This window comes from Peromyscus maniculatus, chromosome 8, assembly GCF_049852395.1.
Source record: "Peromyscus maniculatus bairdii isolate BWxNUB_F1_BW_parent chromosome 8, HU_Pman_BW_mat_3.1, whole genome shotgun sequence".
Taxonomy (NCBI): domain Eukaryota; kingdom Metazoa; phylum Chordata; class Mammalia; order Rodentia; family Cricetidae; genus Peromyscus; species Peromyscus maniculatus.
The window spans coordinates 81,296,222-81,317,983 of record NC_134859.1 but is presented as its reverse complement, the minus strand read 5'-3'; the positions used below and the strand labels follow the sequence as shown (position 1 = coordinate 81,317,983).

The 21,762-nt window shown below is 47.3% G+C and overlaps 2 protein-coding genes across 2 annotated transcripts in view; one reads left to right on the top strand and one right to left on the bottom strand.

The window, feature by feature from the left end:
* Positions 1 to 4,338, top strand: part of Abcc3 (ATP binding cassette subfamily C member 3) — a 50,804-nt gene extending 46,466 nt beyond the window's left edge. The window contains exons 30-31 of the mRNA XM_006971986.4: positions 1,434 to 1,628; positions 3,795 to 4,338. Of these exons, the coding sequence (XP_006972048.1) occupies positions 1,434 to 1,628; positions 3,795 to 3,903 (304 nt within the window). The 3' untranslated portion in view covers positions 3,904 to 4,338. The remainder of the gene's footprint in view (positions 1 to 1,433; positions 1,629 to 3,794) is intronic.
* Positions 4,339 to 5,935: 1,597 nt separating this feature from the next.
* On the bottom strand, positions 5,936 to 19,936 carry Ankrd40 (ankyrin repeat domain 40). The gene is made up of 5 exons (XM_006971987.4): positions 19,573 to 19,936; positions 13,657 to 13,805; positions 12,815 to 13,297; positions 9,452 to 9,633; positions 5,936 to 8,225 (listed from the first exon to the last, which is right to left on the bottom strand). The coding sequence occupies exons 1-5, from the start codon at positions 19,704 to 19,706 to the stop codon at positions 8,079 to 8,081; spliced, it is 1,095 nt and encodes a 364-aa protein (XP_006972049.1). The 5' UTR covers positions 19,707 to 19,936; the 3' UTR covers positions 5,936 to 8,078.
* Positions 19,937 to 21,762: the final 1,826 nt, after the last annotated feature.

Below are 21,762 nucleotides of genomic sequence, written 5' to 3'. Positions count from 1 at the left end.
TCTTAATTTTTCCTTTTGGTGCTGGGTCGAACCCAGGACCTTGTACACGCTGAGTAACACTTCACCGTGACCTACATTCCTGACCCTTTATTTTCATCCTTCTATTCAGTGCATACTCATGTTTCAAAACTTAAACAAACAAACGTAAGGTCACATCTGCCCAGTGCTTAATGTTTGGCAGTATTCAAAGTACTTTGGCCTCCACCGTCTCATTTAATCTTTTCTGCTGCCCCGTGGGCCGGAAATAGAAATGGAATTACTTGCCCCAAACTGCCTGGCCAGCCAGAGGCGGGCCAAGGGAGTTAGGGAGATGTGAGATCTTGTCCCCATCACCTTCCTTCCTTCATGGCAAGGCTGCCTCAAACGGGAAACAGGTGGTGCAGGCCTGGCGACGCATACCTGTGATCCCAACTACTCGAGGCAAGAAAACTGAAAGTTCAAGACCAGCCTTGGCTGGATGGAGCTATAGTTCTTGCTTAGTGAATGTGAGGTCTGGGTTCAGTTCCCGGTACAACCACCCCCCTGTCTGCTAGTCCCCAGCACTTTCCCCAGAGCATCTGTAGCCCTTCACTGCAGGATCAGAGACAGAAGCGGTCCCTCCTCCTCCTTCAGTGAGCTTGTGGTCACTTTAAGTATAACCTGTGTCCTGTGCCAGGCCCACCATTAATCAGCCCTGAGCCCTATCTGGCAGCTCTCTCTGCTGCCAGAACCTTCATTAGTTTCGGGAAGAAGCCAGGGAGGGAGGCCGGTCTTTACTTTGGCTGTGACTCACCCCTCTGGGAAGGGTTGAGGTATTTGTCCTTGGGTGTGTGTGTGGGGTGGGGGGGTGCTGTGGCCTCTGTGGTTGGGAACACAGCCCTGCTTTGTTTATTGGCTCTGGCTTTCAAGGCCGGAGGTTGAAGATAAGGATCCGCCCTCCTGATCTCCAGTGAACAAAGATGGGGAGTCCCCAGGTCCCTCCCTTCCATGTCTCCCAAACAGAGCCATGCTCTCTATTCCCTGTGTGGGTAGGAGATGGCTGCCAGAATGGTATAATCATAGTTTAGCAAGATGGCATGAGAGGCTTGTATGCAAATATCCAGGGAGAGCAATCCCAGTATGTTCTTACTATAAAGTGTGAATGACTGACAATGTGAGGACACACTGTGGCACCAGTTCAGAATGTGGTCCGGAAGGAAGCACAGGAAGAGAGGCCTGAGGATACCAACAGCAGAGCTCTCACGGTGATGTCTAGCTCCGGCTCTGGCTCTCCAGGCCCCTCACTGTGGTACAAAGCCTTGTCCCTGCTCCTGGAGGCTGTGGCAGAACCAGGAAAGGTAGACAGCTAGTCCTGGGCTGCTGAGAAGAAGGAGAGACAAACCCTTTGGAAATGAGGCCCGAGGCCTGGAAGGTGGCTTGGGCACCTAGCTGGAAGCACCCGCCTTCCTTCTCAGTGTTGGCCAGAGGCAGCTGGTGTGCCTGGCCCGAGCCCTGCTCCGCAAGAGCCGCGTCCTGGTTTTAGATGAGGCCACCGCTGCCATTGACCTGGAGACAGATGACCTCATCCAGGGCACCATCCGCACCCAGTTTGAAGACTGCACTGTACTGACCATTGCCCACCGGCTCAACACCATCATGGACTACAACAGGTGGGCCATGGAAAGCCAAGTGGGTGAGGGGGTGGAAAGTCATAGAAAGAGAGGGCATCTGTGGCTATCACCTGGGAGTCCGCAAGAGGCAGGGCAAATGAGACTCTTGGAATTGGCTATGGCATGGAAGTACAGAACAGGGTTCCCAAGTTACGCTTCAGATGCAGGGTAGAATTAACTGGGTACAATGACATCTGCAAAGACCCAGGGTCCTTTTGGAATTACCAACATGTGGGGAAAGGTACACCAGGCTCCCTAGACATTGGAAACTGCATGGGTCACCTCTGTGCTCCTTACTGAGAATGGGTAAGGGGAGGGGAATGGCCCCTCATGTCACTTCCAAGCTTGTGGGTGGAGCGTTGGCATGCCCATCACTTCCTCTGCACCTCACTACCACCTGTGTCGGGAAGTACCACAGGGGATGTGATAAAGCTGCTTGGGAGGTCCCTGACAGGTTCCTGGGCCCCATCCTTGGTGACTAGACCCTACCAGTGCCTGAAAGGGCTGATACTTGTGGGGAAGGCACTGTGCCTGAGCCGAGCACGGAGCCCCTGATTGCCGTGTGGCTATGGGAAGCTTGCCAAGCTCTGCTGGGGCCGCCCCGCGTCTCTCAGAACTGCTGGAAGGAGTCAGTGAAAGCACATGCAAACTGAAGGTGACACCGAGAAATGCCAGTTTGCTCCCCAGTCCCCTTAAAGCCCGTTTATTGTGATTCCCCCTAGCATTCATTCCTCCAAGGATGAGAAAGGGAGCTCCTCAGAATTGCTTGGCTTCCTTGGGTAGGGGGATGGGTCAACTGAGGCTTCCTCTTGGAAGTGTCCCCATGCAGCCAGCAGGATCTGGGGGTGGGGGTGGTGAGCATGCCTGATGCCACCCTGTGTCTGTCCCATCCCTACCCCATTTCTATCCCTCCCATTCAGGATCCTCCTGGGAGGAGAATGCAGGTGGGCTGCAAGTGGTGGGCTCTGCCTCCCGGGAAAGAGGCAGGGCTGAGAGGATCTTTACAGATTCATTCCCCAACAACGCTAGGGTGGAGGGGTGGGAGTTCACTCATTCTAAAAGGGCAGGCAGAAATTAATCAACGAGTCAGGTTACGGAGCCTGTAATTAGAGCCCACGGGAAGGAAGCAGGGGTCCCCGTGTGCAGGCAGAGAAGTCAGGCTAGCAGGGTGGCAGGACCTACTCTTCCAAGAAAGGGCACTGCCAGGTGGACCCAAAGGATGGGGAAAGGGTGAGAGATGGGGAGTGAAGAAGGGAGGTGGCTGAATACCCCAGAAACAGAGGCAGCACAGCCCCCAACGCAGGGAGCTCTGAGGCTGGAGGGTGGAGCCAGAGAGAGGAACCAGCCTCCAAAGCTGTTATGGAAGACCATGCAGAGTCAGCTGGTCATCATGTTAAGGGCCAGGAGGAGCCACTGGAGACTGAGTTTGGATAAGACAGCCTCCTGACCCAGGTTTGGACAGTGGCCAGGTGGCAATGTTCACTCCTTCCCAGCACTCAGATCTAGGAGGCCAGCAGGTGGGGATTAGAAAACCTACCTCTCACAAAGGAGTCTTTCCAGGCTTGGGGGCTCCTGCCCCTCCCACCTTCCCCTGATGCAGCTGGCTATGGGTCTGGTGCCAGGTTCCTCCTGCGTGTGGTTGATGGGAGACTCTAACTCCAGGCTCAGGCTTGCCTGGGGTGGGGCAGTTGATCCATGCAGCAATAGCAGCAGCAGCAGCAGCCCAAGACCCAGATTGCAGTGTTGGTCTCACTGTAGCCTGGTTTCCTGCCGTGTGCCTTTGTGAGCTGGCACAAAGTAGACGGATGTACACAGGGCCTGGCGCAGGCCTGTGGCTCCCTGCACACAGCCTGCTGAAGCCTTGCGACCCCAGCGACAGGATGGCTCATTAGGGAAGGCTTTCCAAGCCCAGACTAGCAGAGATGAATAGGACTTTGTGTTTGATCCCAGAAACTACTTCGTGCACTAAGAGAGCTAACCAAATAGCGAAAATAACCAGGCTTGCGAGTGTGCACAGGTGGCCTATGAGCTGGGCTGAGTGGGTTGACTGACGTGGGTGGGCTGACATGTCACTGCAGAGCCTGAGCGGTACCCAAAGGGCAGGGCTGGCCTCCAGAGCTGAGTCTACGCTGATGGAGACCTAACTACGTTTTCTTTTTTGGCTAGGGTCCTGGTCTTGGACAAAGGGGCAGTAGCTGAATTTGATTCTCCAACCAACCTCATTGCAGCTGGAGGCATCTTCTATGGGATGGCCAAAGATGCAGGACTCGCCTAGAATACATTCCAAGGGTTTCTTCCTTGTCTGAATCGACAGCAAGTGTCTGCAGAATGGACTTGATGGCAATGAGTGGGGGCATTTGTGATATTTGTATTATTCTTATTATTATTCTGCAAATTGCCTCACAGACTAGCCATCCTTAACACTGGAATGAGGAAGCGAGTCGGAGTCTAGTTGAAAGCCAAGTTCAGACCAGTGCCTGGGTCTCCTGGTCCTAGTCTACCATTAGTCCCACACTGCTGTTTTTAAGAGACCTCACTCCTGCCGCTACATTTTCATATCCCCCCTCCCCCTTTTTTAATGAACCTTCCTCCTCCTGGTCCAGGGACTGCTAGGTCAGACTGTCCCAAGAACGGAGTCCCTGTATTGGTGCTGTCTGAGTCCACTTCAGATAGGATACTGACGAAATAAAGCTGTGTGGTCAACAGCATACACACCATGTGTTGCCTTCTTCTGCCTGTTTCCAAAGTCTGGGGGTTCGAACCTTGGAGAAGGACCTCCTACACTTCTATGTGGCTGAGTTATCTGGAACCTTCAGACCCCAAAATTTTGGCTGTATCTTCATAGTCCAAATTCCCAGTGAAATTACAGTACCTCCCCTTCTGCTGGGCAGATGCTATGAAAGGTAAGAAATCAAGGTCCTGAAATCTGACCTGAGGCCATAGCTTCTTAGAAGAGCTGTTTAAGCCGGGCGGTGGTGGCGCACGCCTTTAATCCCAGCACTCGGGAGGCAGAGCCAGGCGGATCTCTGTGAGTTCGAGGCCAGCCTGGGCTACCAAGTGAGTTCCAGGAAAGGCGCAAAGCTACGCAGAGAAACCCTGTCTCGAAAAACCAAAAAAAAAAAAAAAAAAAAAGAAGAGCTGTTTAGAACACTTCTGGGTCCATGTCATTGCTGTCTTTCCAAGCCTGTTCTCCAGGGGCTAAAGTGTGTGTGAGTGTGTGTGAGCTCTCCCCTCCTTTAGATGCCCGTTCACCAGGAGGGTCACTGGTCATTCCTTCTCCTCAGGTCAGCTGGATGAATATTAAGGTCAGAAGTGTCCCAGGTCCCTGCCTCTCCAACCCCTGGAGCCATTTTGAACAAGCCAACACAGGCTTATTTTCTGTTGAGTTGGCCTGGAACCAGGGTGCATTTGAAATGGATCTCTTTTGCCACCTCCTCAGCCTTCTGACCCTCATCTCTACCCTTACTCTTGGTGAAAAGTGCCCAGCTGCAGTGATGGCTGTTTTTCTTTCCTCACCTTAACTGCTGGGCAATCGCTGAGGAGACGGCTCCTTTGTCTGCTTTTTCTATATGCCCTGGCTTGGCCTATGCAGCAGGACCATTTGTTAAAGGTTAATCACATTTTTTTTTGGGGGGGGGGGCAGGCTGTTTCTGTCCAGGATGTTTATGAGTATATGGAAGGAGACTTCCATCCTTGTGATAGAGCACATAGGAAAGCACAAATGCCCAAATTATTCTGCCTCTCCTCGGTGCTAAGAAAAGGTCTCTGCTACGCTCTCTGATTTATTAGGCCAATTTGGCATGGCGTCTGCTTTGTGAGGCGCTAGCTGGCCTAAACCAAGAGGAGATGCATTGGGCATGCTTCTCGGCTGAGGATCTGAAGGTGTGAGGCTGTTTCCTCTCCTGTCTCGGGAGTTTGCTTCTGAACTCACTGAGGCCGTGACAGGTGCTGACAGCCCAAAGGGGACGCTCGGTTCTGTCAAGTAAATAGGATAATCAAAAAATGTGGTTAATAGGGGATGACCTCTATCTAACTGGCGCAGCGACTCCAGGGAAACAAAGAGCCTGCTGTGAACTGGGAGGGAAGACGCCACACGGAATCCATCTCCAGATGCTGCCTGCGACAGGGCGGGCGTGAGTGCTGCAGGGACGGCAGCGGCAGTGGGGTGGAGGAGGCTCAGCTGGGGAGCTGGCCCTTCTCTTCTTCCTCCGCAGTGCCAGCCCCATGGGACTTGACAGCCATTTGAACCCTCTGTGACTAGAATACAGTGCTGTTTATGAGGGCAAAAGGAGAGAAAATGAACTTGGTCAGTTAGCATTGAATTTTAATAATACCTGTTATGTTTGAACAGTCTCCTGTGAATGTTTACACACAGTGTGAACACATGCTTCAACTATGCAGTGGAGGAGGAGAAGTGCATTCAGTTAACAACACTGAAAAGAAAATCCCTTGTTATAAATTACACAAAGCATATAAAAATATTTCTCTGAATGCATAGATTAAGACTTCAGACTCACCTAAGAGCAACCATGCAGTTCATCCCACTGCCAGAGGCAAAGACCACAGAGGACTTCAGCGAGGAGCAGGGCACTGGGCAGAGCCATGTGGGACGCGTCTCCCATGTGGGACACCAACACCCTTGGTCACTGCTCCTGAGCTCTGGAACACTGGTCTGTAGCCCACCTCTCAGCCAGGTCTCTACTGCTTCTGAGAATCTCTAATCAGTTGGGGTGGCTGAAGGAGTTTGAACCCCAGTAATTTAGACATGAATTAATACTGAATTTATTTCTTCCACGATAGAATCACACTAATTGTATCAGTAAACTAAGTTTTTCCAAAGCAAATCGAGGGGGAAAAAGATTAGTCCATCCAGATAGAGTAGTTTCTGATTGGTTGAAACACAGGGAGGCTTCTTCACTAAAGCACTTGGGAGAAGGGGTGATGAGCAACTGCCACTGTGCTATGCGAACACTCCACAAGGGCAAGTCCCCAGCTGTACCGGGGTGGGGGGATGAAGTCACTCCAGTGACCCCACAAAGCTGGCCTTGAACACCTCAATCTCCTTTCAGCATTTAGGTGGCAGCGGGAGGCCATTACCTCAGCAAAACATTCTCTTCCACCGACACCTGCATGTTTTCACTCAAATGCAGTGTTCTAATCAAATGAAGTTAATAGTCAGGAAGTTAAGTTTCTTTGGAAACTATAGGCACTATGGGGAGAAAGCTTAAGACAGCAGGGATCCTCGTCAACACTGCTCCAGCCCCTGCTCTCCTGTGTGTCTGCATGGGCCAGGTCCTATTTCTAAAGTGAAGCTGTCTCAGCAAAACGGAGGCTTTTCAACTTTACACTGCTGAGGAGAGGGGAAGACTCTTCGAAGCACTCTTGGGAAAGATCCTTAGGCCATGCTTGAGTCTAATCAGGTGCTCACAACTGACTGACCAGTGGATGGTGGTGGTGACGGGGATTCCTAAGATCGAACAATTTGTTTACAAAAGCAACAGATTTCAGAGTTATGTAAAAATCCTAATAATTTCCAAAATAACCTTTATCTTTGATACAAAAATAAAGATGCTAACTCCTTTCATTCAGTTTCCCACAATAACCTCTAAAACAGCAACAAATTCAGGCTCAAAAACTGCTTTCGTTTCTGGTGGGAAGTGAGAGTGGTGGACGTGGACCAGCAGTGTTTGTGCTCTTTTGAATGGTGCAATTCAACAAGGATGACAGGAACTGCCTCAGTAGAGATGTAGTGGTTCCTTTAGAAAGCGTCAGAGAGCCCTCTAGTGACCGCGGAGGGGAGGAGACGCAAAGACGACCGTCCTGAGACAGCGGCAGTCATGAGTGGTCACAAAAGAAAAGTGGGGGAGGGGAAGCTCTTTTGGTTAACAGCCTATTTACAATTAGGTAACTAGATTCTTAAATACTTGAAACCTGAGTAACATTTATAAATACGCTATATGGACCCTCACAGCCACAGGTCACACCAGAATCCCTCTGTCCAGTACCTGTGCTTTCTACCCCAGTCTCCCTCCCTAATCAGTTCAAATTTTCAGGAGCATCGTGAGCATGCAACACCAATGAAGTGCGCCTGGCCCTTCAGGTGCACCGTCAACAGGGCCTGCCTAGAGACAGGTCCGCTCTCGGTCCGCTTCGACTCCCTAGCTTCTGCACTTCAAACACTGGCTATCGTACCTCCGGCTTCTGCCTCTCAAGACCGCTTTTCAGCTGTTCAAAGATTCAGCAATAGGTTTATTGTGCACCAAGAGGCTTGGAAGAGGGGCACCGCGCTGGGGATCGGGGTTCCCTCCTGCTGAGGCAGGATGTTAGTGGACACTGCGCAGTGACACCAGAGGCCCTGGGGGGCATCCGAGGCTTTGGGATCAATGGCTTGTCCTTTGGCCCAGAGGTGACACACACTGTCACAATACTCAGTGATAAAGGCCTGCAGCATTAGTATGTCAGTTTGGAAGCTCTCCGGTTGTAGCAAGGCCTCTCAGTCAGTGTGGACGCAGCATTTCTGAACAGAAAATTATTCTCACTTATCATCAGAACCAGCTCTAGCTCCTGGAAATCCTGGAGTCGGGCCACATCTTTGTCCTAAAACAAAACAGAGCAATGGGTTAAACTTTTCTTTCCATTTATTTACTTTTTTTTTTTTTTTTTTTTTTTTTGGTCTTTTTCGAGACAGGGTTTCTCTGTGTAGCTTTGCGCCTTTCCTGGAACTCACTTGGTAGCCCAGGTTGGCCTCGAACTCACAAAGATCCGCCTGCCTCTGCCTCCCGAGTGCTGGGATTAAAGGCGTGCGCCACCACCGCCCGGCCCATTTATTTACTTTTTAAATTACATTGATTTATTTGCTTGTTTATTTTGTAACTTTGTCACACATGATACACATGTGGAGGTCAGAGGACAACCTGTGGGAACTAACTGGTTCTCCCCTTCAACCATGTGGGGCCCTGGGATAGAACTCAGGTCATCAGGGTTGGCAGCAAATGCCTTTACCCACTAAGCCATCTTGCCAGCCCAGGGCAAGAGATTAATAGAAGCAGCTTGTGTCTATGTTTGGTGGGTTGTATTGATGCTAGTATTGTGGTCCATCTTCAACCTAGAAGGAAAATGAAATCCCTGAGGCAGCTAAGCAATGATCAGTTCCTGGTGTAACCTGGACAAGATGGAGAAGGCCCTAACAGACTCTGCTGTAGGATGTGAATGTCCTGAAGGGATAGGCAGGTGGGCATCAGTTTTCCTGAGGCTCCTAGAAAAGCCAGAAGCTTGATGCTGAAGAACCCATAGCTGGCTGGAGGATCACACAGATGACCAGGTGGGCTTCAGCTCATCACACACACACAACATACCTAATAGAGCACTAAGCCCATGTAACATTCTGCTATTTTCTAACCTTCAAAAATGCCAGTGTATTAGAGTGTAGTAGCTCACATCTTTAATCCCAGCACTCAAGAGGTTGAGGCAGGAAGACTGCCATAAATCCACTGCCGGCCTAGGACAAACAGTAAATACCAAGGCAGCTAGAGCTACACATCAAGACCTTGTCATAAACAAACAAACAAACAAATAAATGAGCAAGTAAGTCAGGGTCTCTGTGGACTCAGATGAAGGGAGAGAAAGCTTATGGACTGCGTTTAGGTTGGAGCGTGGCTCTGCACATGACAAGTATACACTTGACCACTGAGCTCTGGCCTCAGCCCTCCTTAGCCCTTGGCTACTGGTTTTCCCTCCAGCTATGACTCAATAACCAAGGAAGAAGTTAGGTGTGTTCCAAATGCAGGCAGCAGCCGCTTACGCTTGCTGAGCAGACTTCTTACCTTTCTCAGCAGAGTATTGGGTAACTTTCTGATCTTTTCCACTTGGTCTGGATTAACACCCAGCTCACAGCAACTCACTCTGAGCAGTTCTTGGTAGGTGAGCTCCTGTCGATCCAGTTCAATTTCAATGAAATCATTTTCCCGAAGAGATGGGTTCTGAATCCTCACCTTGAGTACCAGCTCTAGAAAAAGAGAGAAAGAGATGGTACTGCGCGGTCTGGTACAGCTCAGCACATGTAATTTAAGGTCTGCACCGACCACTGAGAATCCCAATCAGTATGGTGTGTTTACATCCATTCCTGGCTCTGTTGGGGCCGTTTCCTGCCTTGTCTTCTCCACTAGGGGTCACCAAGAAAAGGGGTGGGAGCAGATCACTAATCTCTGTCACTGGACATAAGGAGGTAAAGACTCCAGAGGGTTTGAGTACCAATGACACATGAGAAGGGAGAGGAGAGAAAGATGGCAAGGGCAAGATGTGGTACCTGAGATACTCTGACAGGATTCAACAATTATGGATCTGAAGTTACTCAGGAAATATAACATTCCTTGAAATAAAGACAGTAGAGAAACCCTGTCTCGAAACCCTGTCTCGAAAAACCAAAAAAAAAAAAAAAAAGAAATAAAGACAGTAAAGGAGCCAGGCATGGACTGCATCACACACTTACAATCCCAGCAACAGGAGGTGGAGAGAGAAGAGCCACAGGTTTCAGGACAGCCTGGACTACATAGTGAGACATTGTTTAAAACACCAAAACAATTCATTCTACCAACTAGGAAACAGTGAGTTCGAGGCCAGTCTGGTCTACCCAATGAGTTTCAGGCCAGCTTAGGCTACACACCCAAATCAATTAACAAAAACAAACAAACAAAACCACTAAATTAAAACAAAAACAGCAAAGGAACAAAAAAAAAGTTAAATCTAAGCACCTTGATAAGGAAGGAATCCTTGCTTGGGAGTAGGTAACCCTACAGTCAGGAGTCAGTTAGAAGCAATCTATCTGCCTTTATATTCCAAACCTGAGTGTCAAGATGACTCAAGCCAAGTATCCACATACATTTGACAATTCTGTCTTGCTCTTAAAGTATGGATCCCTCATAGCATCATAGGTCACCGATATTAGCAGCTATCGTACTAGGTCTTCAAAACTAGGAAGTTAGGTGAAAAGGAAAAGTAAGTGTACACCAGACTATGGATTTTCCTGGAATTAGGGGCCGTTTGAATGAAATTGTGGTTTCTAATGTTCTTAAAACGATATGACAGCCAGGCATGGTGGTGTACTCTTAACCCTAGCATTTGGGAGGAACAGGCAGGTGGGTCTCTCTGAATTCAACACTAGCTTGTTCTACATAGTGTATTTTGGGCCAGATAGGACTACATAGTGAGACTTTACCAAAACAAACAAACTAAAAACCAACCAAACACATACATACAGAGAGAAATATACATGAGTATGTGAATAATACATGTATATACCTGCAAACATATATACAAATGCTTATTTGCTTCATTCTCTTCTCCCATCCGCTCTTCACACTGTCCCTTCTTTCCCCTTCTCTCAGTCTCTAATTAAGCCTAGAACTGTCACACCTATAGCAAGAAGGATACCTAGTGCTCACATCCTGGCTTCTAAATCCTACTCTCTACCAAAAAGAACCAGGACTCCCAGGAGAAATGGTGGACTGCAGTGTTGGTGTGGGGGAAATGACTGTAAACCAGGAACATCTTGTTGCCCTAGAAATAAGGATGTGTTCCAAGAATAATGGGGATGTGTCCACAGGACATTAAGAACTAGCTTGAAGGGGTTCCCACTGGCTAAATCAGGAATAATCTGAATATCAAAGGAAAGACTGCATCAAATTACAATACACTGAATATAATATGAATTATAAGTCCAGGCTGGAGAGATGGCTCAGCAGTTAAGAGCACTGGCTGCTCTTCCAGAGGACCTGGTTCAATTCTCAGAATACACAGGGTGGTTCACAACTGTCTGTAACTCATTCCAGAAGATCCAATGCCCTTTTCTAGCCTCTGAGGACACGAGACACATACACTGTATACAGACATCCATGCTGTATACACCCATCACCCCCCCACACACACACACAAAAGAGTAATGTCAGTATGGCTATAAATGAGAAGGAAAAGTCCTTCTTTAGGACTTTTTGTTTTATCTTATCCCTCGGACTGGAATTACATAAGATTGTAAGCTGTCAGGTAGGGGCTGGGAATTGAACCCAGGTCCTCTGGAAGAGCAGCCAGTGCTCTTAACTACTGAGCCATCTCTCCAGCCCTCCCTCCTCCAAATCCTTCTTTATAGCAGAATACCAAGTAATAAACACAGAAGGAATGACAGAAAGCCATATTTCACCAAATAACTGCTCTGAACCCTTCAAAATTATAGAGGTCAAGAAAGATAGGGAAGAAAGGGGCTAGAGAGATGGGCCAGCATTTAGGAACAATTGCTATTCTTCCAGAGGAGCAGAATTTGGTTCCCAGGATCCATGTCATGTGGCTCACAGGGTCTGAAATTCTAGTTCCAGGAGATCTGACACTCTCTTTGGTCTCTGCATGCACTGTACATATATGGCACACTTACATGAAGGCAAAACACTCATATACATTAAAAAAAATAATCTTTTTTCTTTTTTGTTTGTTTGTTTTTTAAGACAGGGTTTCTCTGTGTAGCCTTGGCTGTCCTGGATCTCACTCTGTAGACCAGGCTGTCCTTGAACTCAGAGATCTGCCTGGCTCTGCCTCCTGAGTGCTGGGATCAAAGGTGTGTGCCACCACAGTGTATCATGTATATGCAGTGCAGAAGAGGTCACTGTATCCCTGGAACTGGAGTTAGAGATAGTTGTGAGCTAAGTGTGGGACTGGGAATGAAACCAGAGTCCTCTGCAAGAACAGCAAGAGGGCTTAAGAACCTGCTAAGCTCCCGAGTGACAATACACACACTCTCTCTCTCTCTCTCTCTCTCTTTTTTTTTTTTTTTTTTTTTTTTTTTTTTGGTTTTTTGAGACAGGGTTTCTCTGTGTAGCTTTGGGACCTGTTCTGGATCTCACTCTGTAAACCAGGCTGGCCTCGAACTCACAGAGAGCCACCTGGCTCTGCCTCCCGAGTGCTAGGATAAAGGTGTGCACCATCACGCCCAGAATGAGAAAAATTTTGTTCCCAGGAATGATAGAAAAGGAACAGCACTTCATATTTTTGAGTAAACAGTATACAGTTTATGAATCTTGAATGAAGAGAATTCCTTTTACAGATCCTGGAACTTTTCTCTGATTTTGTAAGTGTACCCCAATTAAATAAACAAATACACTTCATTCTCCTCTTGTACAGACTGTTTGCTGTTAAGGCATTACCTTGCATGTTAAATGGAAATGCTCCAGTGAAGAAAAATGGCTGAAATGCTGGCGCTGGTCCTGTATATGTCCCGTTTTGAGGCTCCAGAGACACTGGTGGCTTGGATGGGACAGAGGAGAACAGGGAGCGGTTCTGACTCACTGGTGGCTGACAAACAGGACCAGGTTTTGTGCTTTCTGGTGTTCTGAGTATGGCAGAGGGGGCAGAAATATCACCATTCTGAACCAGTGCCAAGGAGGTGTGGTCCCTAGGAAAGGCCCCTAGCAGAGGGGGTTCTGTGGGGGGCAGCAATGGAGGTGAGCCATCTGCAGGGGGTGACGCTGGAGGTGTGGAGGAGCCCCCATTCTGCAACTGGGTGGAGTCTTCTGCTGCAGGGGTATAGATAAAAGGGAAGGCTGGGTTGGCCAAATAGTTGGGAACAAAGGGCAGTTCCGACTCCTTCTTCAGCTGGGGGAGCTCGTCATCGTCATCAGCTTCTTCCACTTAAAAACAGAAAAACACAGAACATAACACTTACCAAGAAAGGAGCATGGTGGAAGCTAGTGTCATTTGGAATGTGACAAATACTTTGGTCAGGACTGACTGCCTCTCCAGGTCAGAAGAGAGACCATTTCATTAGGTTTATGACTATCATTTTTTGTAAAAATGTTCACTTTTACAAATTAAAACAAACACAACTTATAATACTGGCATCCTACAAACAATGTGGAACCACAACCTTGGCATAGTAATTAATTTAGAAAAATGAGACATTTACTTGATCAGCATGGATGTGGCCAATAACGCCACATCTTAAAGTATTTGTTAGCAAAAATCGAATGTTCTCCCCAAACAGACGCACCTCCCATGATCTTCCTGATCTCTCTCCTTGATGTTAACTGCACAGGCATTTCTCCTTTTGTTGTAAGAATCTCTCTGTCGGCCCCTGATTTTAGCAGGTAAGAGACCACCTGGCCATGGTTGCGTTTACATGCCCAGTGTAAACAGGTCCTGTCCCAAAAAAAGGAGAGCGAATAAGTGAAAGAGAGAAAAGCTGATTCAAGATTTCAAATTAGAAACGTTAGTAAATAAATATACAAGCTTGTTCGACTTCAGCTAGAACTCAGAAGCCAGACTAGCAATCTCAACTTTTCATTTCACAAAGCAGACGATGAAAATATTAATATAGCCAGGCATGGTGGCGCATGCCTTTAAACCCAGCACTCAGGAGGCAGTGGCAGGTGGATCTCTGTAAATTCAAGGCCAGCCTTGTCTACATAGTGAGTTCCAGGACAGACAAAGCTACATAGTGAGACCACCGCCCATCTCCAATAATAATAATATTTTAATATGTTTGTTTTATGTTTAAGTTTCATTCTTGGGGCTGGAGCTGTAACTCAATGGTTGAGTTTTAAGCCTAGAACACACAGGGCCTACCTGGGTTCAATCCTAGCACTGCAAAATAAACAGATAAAGTTTTAATTTCTAGGCCACAAGAAACACCAATCTATCCCAAGAGCTTCAATTTCCAAGGTTCCAGAGACTGCTGGCTGCTGCCTGCAGTGACACTTCAGGATGCTACTCGATCAGAGACATCCATTAGATCTTGGTCTCTTTAAAACAGATTTTTACGTTACCTCTTTATTTTAGAAACTGTGAAACTTTATGTGCGCCAAGTGCTAGCTAAAGAATAAACATTGTCAGGCTGCTAACCATCCCCTATCTGCAGCTTCTCTGTCACGTCAGTCATTACCCGAGCAGGGACCACTGCATCAATCTTAGCTGCTTCCTCTCTCCTGTTTCTTTCCTACACACACCTACACAGACACACGATTTCTAAATTTCCATTTTTCAAAATGCTGGCTTTTCTCAATCTCTCCAGACGGCTACAAACAGATCCTCATCTGCTCAAATGAAACACTGCACACGTACTTTTTTCCTCTGGAGGCACGGAAAATGAAGGTAACAACCACCAAATTGCTTCAAGCACAGACCCTTCTAACGTAACAGCCTTACTTAAGCAAAACTACTTAATATTGTATACATAGACATGTTGCACACTCCAAAGGACTATTATTTTAATACTGTATAGAAATTTATTAGTATCCCTCAAAAATGCCATCCTAACAGAAGCTGCATCCTCAGGTGCAAAGTGGAATTTGTATTATGGTAGGAAACACTTTCCCCCATTTTAAACTATCTCATTTACCAGTTCTCTAATTTAACCAAGCTTACGGCCAAACCTAGATAAGATAATATACAGAGTAGAGGCTTGACAGAGAGGTCGCTAACCTAAGAAGTACAACCATCTGTAAGGTTTATTTGATTTCAAGGAAAAGGTGATTTGCCTTGAGTATCTTTGTATTACTGATTTCAAGAATGCTAGCCTGAATGGCTGGGTGAGAACCACTCATTCACCATCCACATGCCTTTCATGTACTCTCTAACAAAAATGACTGCCCGTGGGAAAAACGGGGACGGGGCCTTTAAAATTATTTTGTTGTTCTGCAACCTAGGGCCTCACACATGCTAGGCAAGTGGTTGATCACTGAGCTACATCCCCAGCAGAGGGTGAACAGAAGAGCGCATTTCCCTGATATATACAGGTGTGTATGTGTGTGTTTGTGTGTTTGTGTGTGCATGTGATATCAGAGACTGAACCAATGTCCTCACATATGTTAGGTCAGCACTCTACCATTGAGCTACATCTCCAGCCCAACTGCCTATTTCTTATCACTTAATTAGTGAACCTAGAATAAAATGGACATATAAATAAAATGGAATAAAATTGCTTAGCACAGGGGGAATCCAAACTTTCCTTGATTCTGAGCAAACTGCTGCTTGGAGTGTGTTTGTGTGGAGATGTCTGTGGCATAGGCTTAAAAAATGAATAATGACAATAGGTGAGCATTCAAAAATGAAGGGATCGGGCTGAGAAAAAATATGCTCCGTGTTGGAAAGAAGTACTTACTTGCTAGTAGTACATCAGTCAATCATGAAGAGGGCGAAAGACTGATACTGAGCGGGCCAGAGACTGAACAAACCACCAGTTAGAGCACTACCATGTAAAATGGAGTCATGTGAACAGAGCATGTCCCAGCCACCCTGTACCCTCAGTGACCATCATTTGCAGTCTAGAGCCCAGCGGCTACGGCAGCTAAAACTCACAACCATTGCAGCCAGGCAGTATTTTCAACTTCTTCATAAACCATAATACTCATTTCTAAAGCCAAAGGGGACACATGACACTTGAATTACAAGTGATGTGGAAACTCTATTTTTGAACTTCAACTCTTTAAACTTTATATTTGCAGTCAGAATATCCCATTAGGGCTGGGAAGTATTTTTGACCAGAGGCTTTGGGCATCATTCATCAACTAGGCATCATTCATCACTGCTGAAACTGTGGTTACTGAGCAACGAAGAATTGAAAGCAGCCACCAGCTACTTTTCAATATTGAAAAGAGTTGTTTTTTATTTTTCAGGGTGACTTTATAAGTCTCCCAACATGTTGCCTAATAATAAGGAAATAACAATAGCTAACACAAACATAATACTTTACATGTTGGACATTGTTCTAAAGGCTCTCTACTCATTTAATCTTCAAAAGGTCCCTTGAGGAGCTGGGTACAGCGGGGTGTGCCTGTAGCCCAGCTACTCAGTAGACTAGGGTAGGAAGAAGGTAACTTTGAGGACAAGAGTTAAGGCCAACCCAGGCAACATAGCAAGACCAAGTCGAGAAAGGAGGGGAGGGCCCCGAGGGGAGCTGGAGAGATGGCTCAGCAGTTAAGAACACTGGTGCTTTTCCAGAGTTCCTAAATTCAATGCCCAGCAACCACAAGGCTCACAACCATCTGTAATGGGATCTGATGCCCTCTTTGGTCATGCAGGCATACATGCACATAGAACACTGTGTATATAATAAATAAATAAATCTTTAAAAATTTTTCAAGAGAGAGAGAAAGAAAAGAAATACGTTACTACTGTGAACATTCTTCACTTATTTTACAGTTAACAAAGCTAGGACAATTAGCAAATAAAAAAGCAAATTATAGGGCCGGGCGGTGGTGGCGCACACCTTTAATCCCAGCACTGGGAGGCAGAGCCAGGTGGATCTCTGTGAGTTCCAGGCCAGCCTGGTCTATAGAGTGAGATCCAGGGCAGGCACCAAAACTACACAGAGAAACCCTGTCTTAAAAAACCAAAAAAAAAAAAAAAAAAAAAAAAGCAAATTATGTAGTGTGCTAGGTGGCTATTAAGTGTTATGGGGCAATAAAGCAGAATAAGAGATTAGGGAATGGTAGGGGCTGGGAGGGGAGTTGCACAATTTATTTATTGGTGTTTTGAGGCAAGGTTTCTCTATGCAGCCCTGGCTGTCCTGGAATTCTGTAAACCAGGCTGGCCTTGAACTCAGAGATCCACTTGCCTTAGCTTCCCAAGTACTGGGATTAAAGGCATGTGACACACACACACACACACACACACACACACACACACACACACACACAACCACGGCTGGAGTTGCACAATTTTTTACTGACAGCCAAGGAAAAGCTTTACCATGAAGCTAAAATCTAAGCTAAGATCTGAAGGAGGATAGAGAGCAAACCATGGATAAACTGAAGACAAGCCGCCTGGACAAGAAAGAAGGCAACACCGGGGTGGTGGTGTTCCGGGAAAAGCAAGGAGGCCAGGGGAATGGAGAGAAGGAAACAATCTCAAGAGGTGGGGCCCGAAGGTCAGGTAAGGGGGTGGAAATCGGCTTCTTCTCAGAGCGACATGGCAGCCAGCGGAGGACTTTGGGCGAAGTGATCCAACTGTTCTAAGTCAGGGTCCCTCAGACCAGACCGCGAGTTAAGGTCATAACATAAGCAAGACCATGCAACTACCCAGCAAGAAAAATGTCGGTGGCTTTGTATGACAGTGCAGCCGCAGAGCTTGTGAGAGGCAGTCAGGTCCCATCTGAACATGGAGGCAGCAGAACTGGCTGACTATGTGGTGTGTGAAGGAAAGACAGGGAACCAGGATAATGCCAGCATTCTGGCCTGGTCATGTAAGAGGCTGAGATGAGAAGAACTCAGAGCAATAGGCCGAGAGCATAAGGCGGGATAAAGGGAATCTAGGGATTCACTTTTGGACGGAACTGATTAAATTCATCAATACTGAATTAACTCTATGGGGAGCCTCATCACATTACTTCAGACTCACCTGATATCCACTGTATATCTAGCAAGGGCATGCATTGTGCTGAGCCGGTCAGGGGCTGGATTCATTTTCAGCTCCACCAATTACTTAAAGGCTAACAATAATGTAGACTTATTAAATCCCAAATTTAGTAATTTAGGAACATTTTGAAAATTGGACGGTTTACTTAATTTTCTTGGGGGCTCAGTTTCTTCATCTTTAAAATGGAGAAAATAACAATAACTTATGTCCCCAAATAGTCGTAAATGAGTTATGTCAAGTGTTCAGAACCACATCTATGCCACAGAGCACACTCAATACACGGTAGCTATTATCCTTCATCTCAATAAATGCTAACAACACTTCTGAAACAACTGGAAAATGAAGTGACTCAGGCAAGATCATACAGCTAAGCAGGCAGAACCTGCAGGGAGACCAGGCTCATTATTCTGTAAAACACTGCCTCCCAGTGCCAAAACAGTAATTCACAGCTTTTGGACATCAGGGCAAGGCAAACACGACTACGAGTTTTTTTTGACTGTAAACACTTCAAACAAGACAAGAAAGGAGTGTCCACTGTCTCCTAGCAGTGGAGAGCTACCCGGGATAGTTTCTTTAGGGAAAGGAGGCAGGTAGATTTCTTAGGAAGCAAGGCAGGGTCAATTCTGACTCTGATATATTAACAATTGTGCAATCAGGGCAAAACACTCTCTGGGCTTCAAAAGATCTCCAGTGCCCTTTCCGTTCCAAAATGTGTGACTCGATTTACGAAGGGGATTGGGGGGTGTTCAAACTTACTTTAACTTTGAACCAGCAAAAGAGGCTAGTTAGACATTACCTGGGTTAAGTAAAAATTTAAATGAAAATGCAAAAAAAGGGTAGAATAATACTACATCCAGTAACTTAATGATCGGGTCTTAACATGAGACTCCTTATTTAATTGGGAAGGGGGCAATCTGCAAGCAGACTTGAAAGCCTTGGGTGAAATTCTCTGTTGGAAATTGAACTACGGAGACAAAACCCTCTACAGGGTAAACAAATGAGTCTACTCTCAACAGGCAGCTGTGGGCAACAGCAAATCACTGTTGCATTGAAACAACAGAGGCAGATTATGATGTAAGTGGTGGGGTTTTTGTAGTTGTTTCTTTTCTCCTGGTCTTGGCTAAAGAAACAGTACTGGTTCTAAGACTGGCATTTGCTCGGTTGCTTATGCTTTCATCTCTGCACGAAGTGTTCTTCAGGAGCGCCCATGGCAAAATAATTCAAGCCTGATGAAATCCAGAGCAGAGTCGCTGAGAATCAAAGCCTCTAGTATCACCTTTCGGGCCAAGATAGCCAGAGGGCGCGGGGGATGGCGTGGGCTCTAGTGTCCTGGAGGGCGCTGGCCGCGGGGGACCACGTAAGATATGATTTGGGGGAGGATGTGCTCCCTGACTGCTCGAGGCAATGAGGCCAGGGCGAGTCTCGGAAGGGCACAACCTGCGAGGCCTGAAGTACCAGCCTTCACCTTAGCCTGAGCCCTGGGTCAAGGCTGACTGCTCCACGCCCCGAGCTAGCGGCCCTGAACCCTAGGCCTCCCCCGCTCGCCACTTACCAGCCGTTGACCTCATTTTGGGAGTTCACATCCACCCCGCTCTCCACCAGTTTCTGCACCTCCCGAATGTCCCCCAAGGCCGCTGCCTCCCGCAGCCTCTCCTGCTGCTCCTTCTGCTCTAGGAGGGCGTTCATCTTCCCCAGGGCCCCGGGGCCCCGGCCGCCCCGCCCCAAGCCCGTCAGCGCCGCCGCCGCCTTCGCGGCCCGCTCCCGGCCATGGGGAAGGAGCGTCGGGTTCGGCCGCCCCACTCGCGCCTCCTCCCGCGCCCGGCCCGGGCCCTGTGCTCCCGCCCGCCCTCCGGCAGATGCCCAGCTGTTCGCGGCGGCCCGCAGGCCCAGGCCTCCTCCCCCGCCGCGCCTCCGAAGGCCGGCTCCGGGGGACCCTATTTAGTGTGGCAACGCTAACCCAGATGCTTTTCGTTCCGACCCGCGGCCCCGCCGCCCCAGCCGGCTGTTTATGTAACCACTGCACTGGATTATCTGCTGTGATTCATCCGCTATTTTTAGACCTCCCAGCTTCCAGCGAGGAGGACAGACACGGGAATAGTTGGGGGGCGGAGGGACCCGACATGTTTGAGAGCCAGAAAAGCCTTATCCTCTGGAGCAGGCTGTTTAGCAGGCATTAAAAATAATTGGTGGGTTTCCACCCACCTTCCAAGTTTGGTTAGCTCTTTTTCTTTATCTGAGCCAATTTTTGCCCAGCAGGACGGGAAACGGGCTGAAAACGATCCTACTATAATATGTTCATTATTTGCCGAGATAGATAACAGTGTTCTTTCTTATTTTTGTCGGTGCTTGGGACCATTCAGCTAGAATATTTATTTCAGTTGTTACTGTCTTACCCCTTATCGTTTTTAGACAGAAATTCTTCTAACTCGGCTTTCATGAAAAACATTGTTTACAGTCTATAAAATGCAACTCATTATATCTTATAAATTATAATTAATTACTCTGTAAGTCATGTAAGGAAAGGCGGGGGGCTGGGGGGGAGGAGAGCGCTTAGTCATCCAGGTCCTGATCCTAGGCACTGAGGGGTAGAGCTATGGTGTGTTCATAAACAGCAGTGTGCAGTACTCCTTGCCTAAACTAGCTAATGAGGCTCAGAGCCTCGGTTGGCACTGCTCTACTACCCAGTGGGAGAAACAGAAAATATTGTTTTGCTGAGCCCAGGTGCCTTGGAGAGATCCCTGATGTGGCACTGGCTAGAACTTGGCAGATGGGCTGAGAAGATTAAGGAAAGTGCCCTGGGGAGGCAGAAAGGTGGGCCCGAACAAAGAGGAGATGAAATAGGAAGGGATAAATTTAGGTGTAGAGTCTTTATTTCCATTTCTCAGGGCTGCCAAGGGCTCACAGCATGCATTTGTCTTGTTACTGTTTAAGAAAAAGCAATGTGTGTTTATTATGATACAGTAATTCACAGAGTACACGCTGCACACCAGGAGTGATGAATATCAACTGACTAAACGCTTAAATTGACCCCAGTGGCAAATTGGAGCTCTGCTTGAGCTTGTACTTTTGTTTCCCCAATTTAAAATTTAATTCGTAGAATCAGCCTGGTACTCCATCTGAGGCTGATGTGAATGGCATTGGAACTCAGTCTTTTAAAGCAATCTTAGCAGAAATGGAAAGAAATAGTAGTCTTAAAAAAAAAAAAGGCCATTTAAAAAGATAGTAGTAGCCAGGCGGTGGTGGCACACGCCTTTATCCCAGCACTGGGGAGGCAGAGGCAGGCGGATCTCTGTGAGTTCGAGGCCAGCCTGGTCTACAGAGCAGCAGGCACCAAAACTACACAGAAACCCCGTCTTGAAAAACCTAAATAAATAAATAAAAAGATAGTAGTGAGCTGGTGGTATAGTGTGGTGGTAGAGTACTTACCCAGACAAGGCCCTGGATTCCATCCTCAGAACTGGAAAAAAACAAACAAATCAACAGCAAGGGCAACAACAAAAATTAGATGGTAGCTGCCCTCCAAAGTGTATGCTTTTTAAAAGTAAGAGTTTGTGCTGGGCAGTGGTGGCGCATGCCTTTAATCCCAGCACTCGGGAGGCGGATCTCTGTGAGTTCAAGGCCAGCCTGATCTACAGAGCGAGATCCAGGACAGGTACCAAAACTACACAGAGAAACCCTGTCTCAAAAAAACCAAAAAAAAAAAAATTATTATTAATAAGAGTTTGTTATATATCCTTAGAAG

Coding starts and splice junctions, on each gene's coding strand:
- Ankrd40 (XM_006971987.4), bottom strand. CDS start 19,706: ATGAACGCCCTCCTAGAGCAGAAGGAGCAGCAGGAGAGGCTGCGGGAG. Junction 13,806..19,572: donor CAAAATGAGGTCAACGGCTG/GTAAGTGGCGAG, acceptor TTTTTGGGACAG/GACCTGTTTACACTGGGCAT. Junction 13,298..13,656: donor GATCAGGAAGATCATGGGAG/GTGCGTCTGTTT, acceptor TCTGTTTTTAAG/TGGAAGAAGCTGATGACGAT.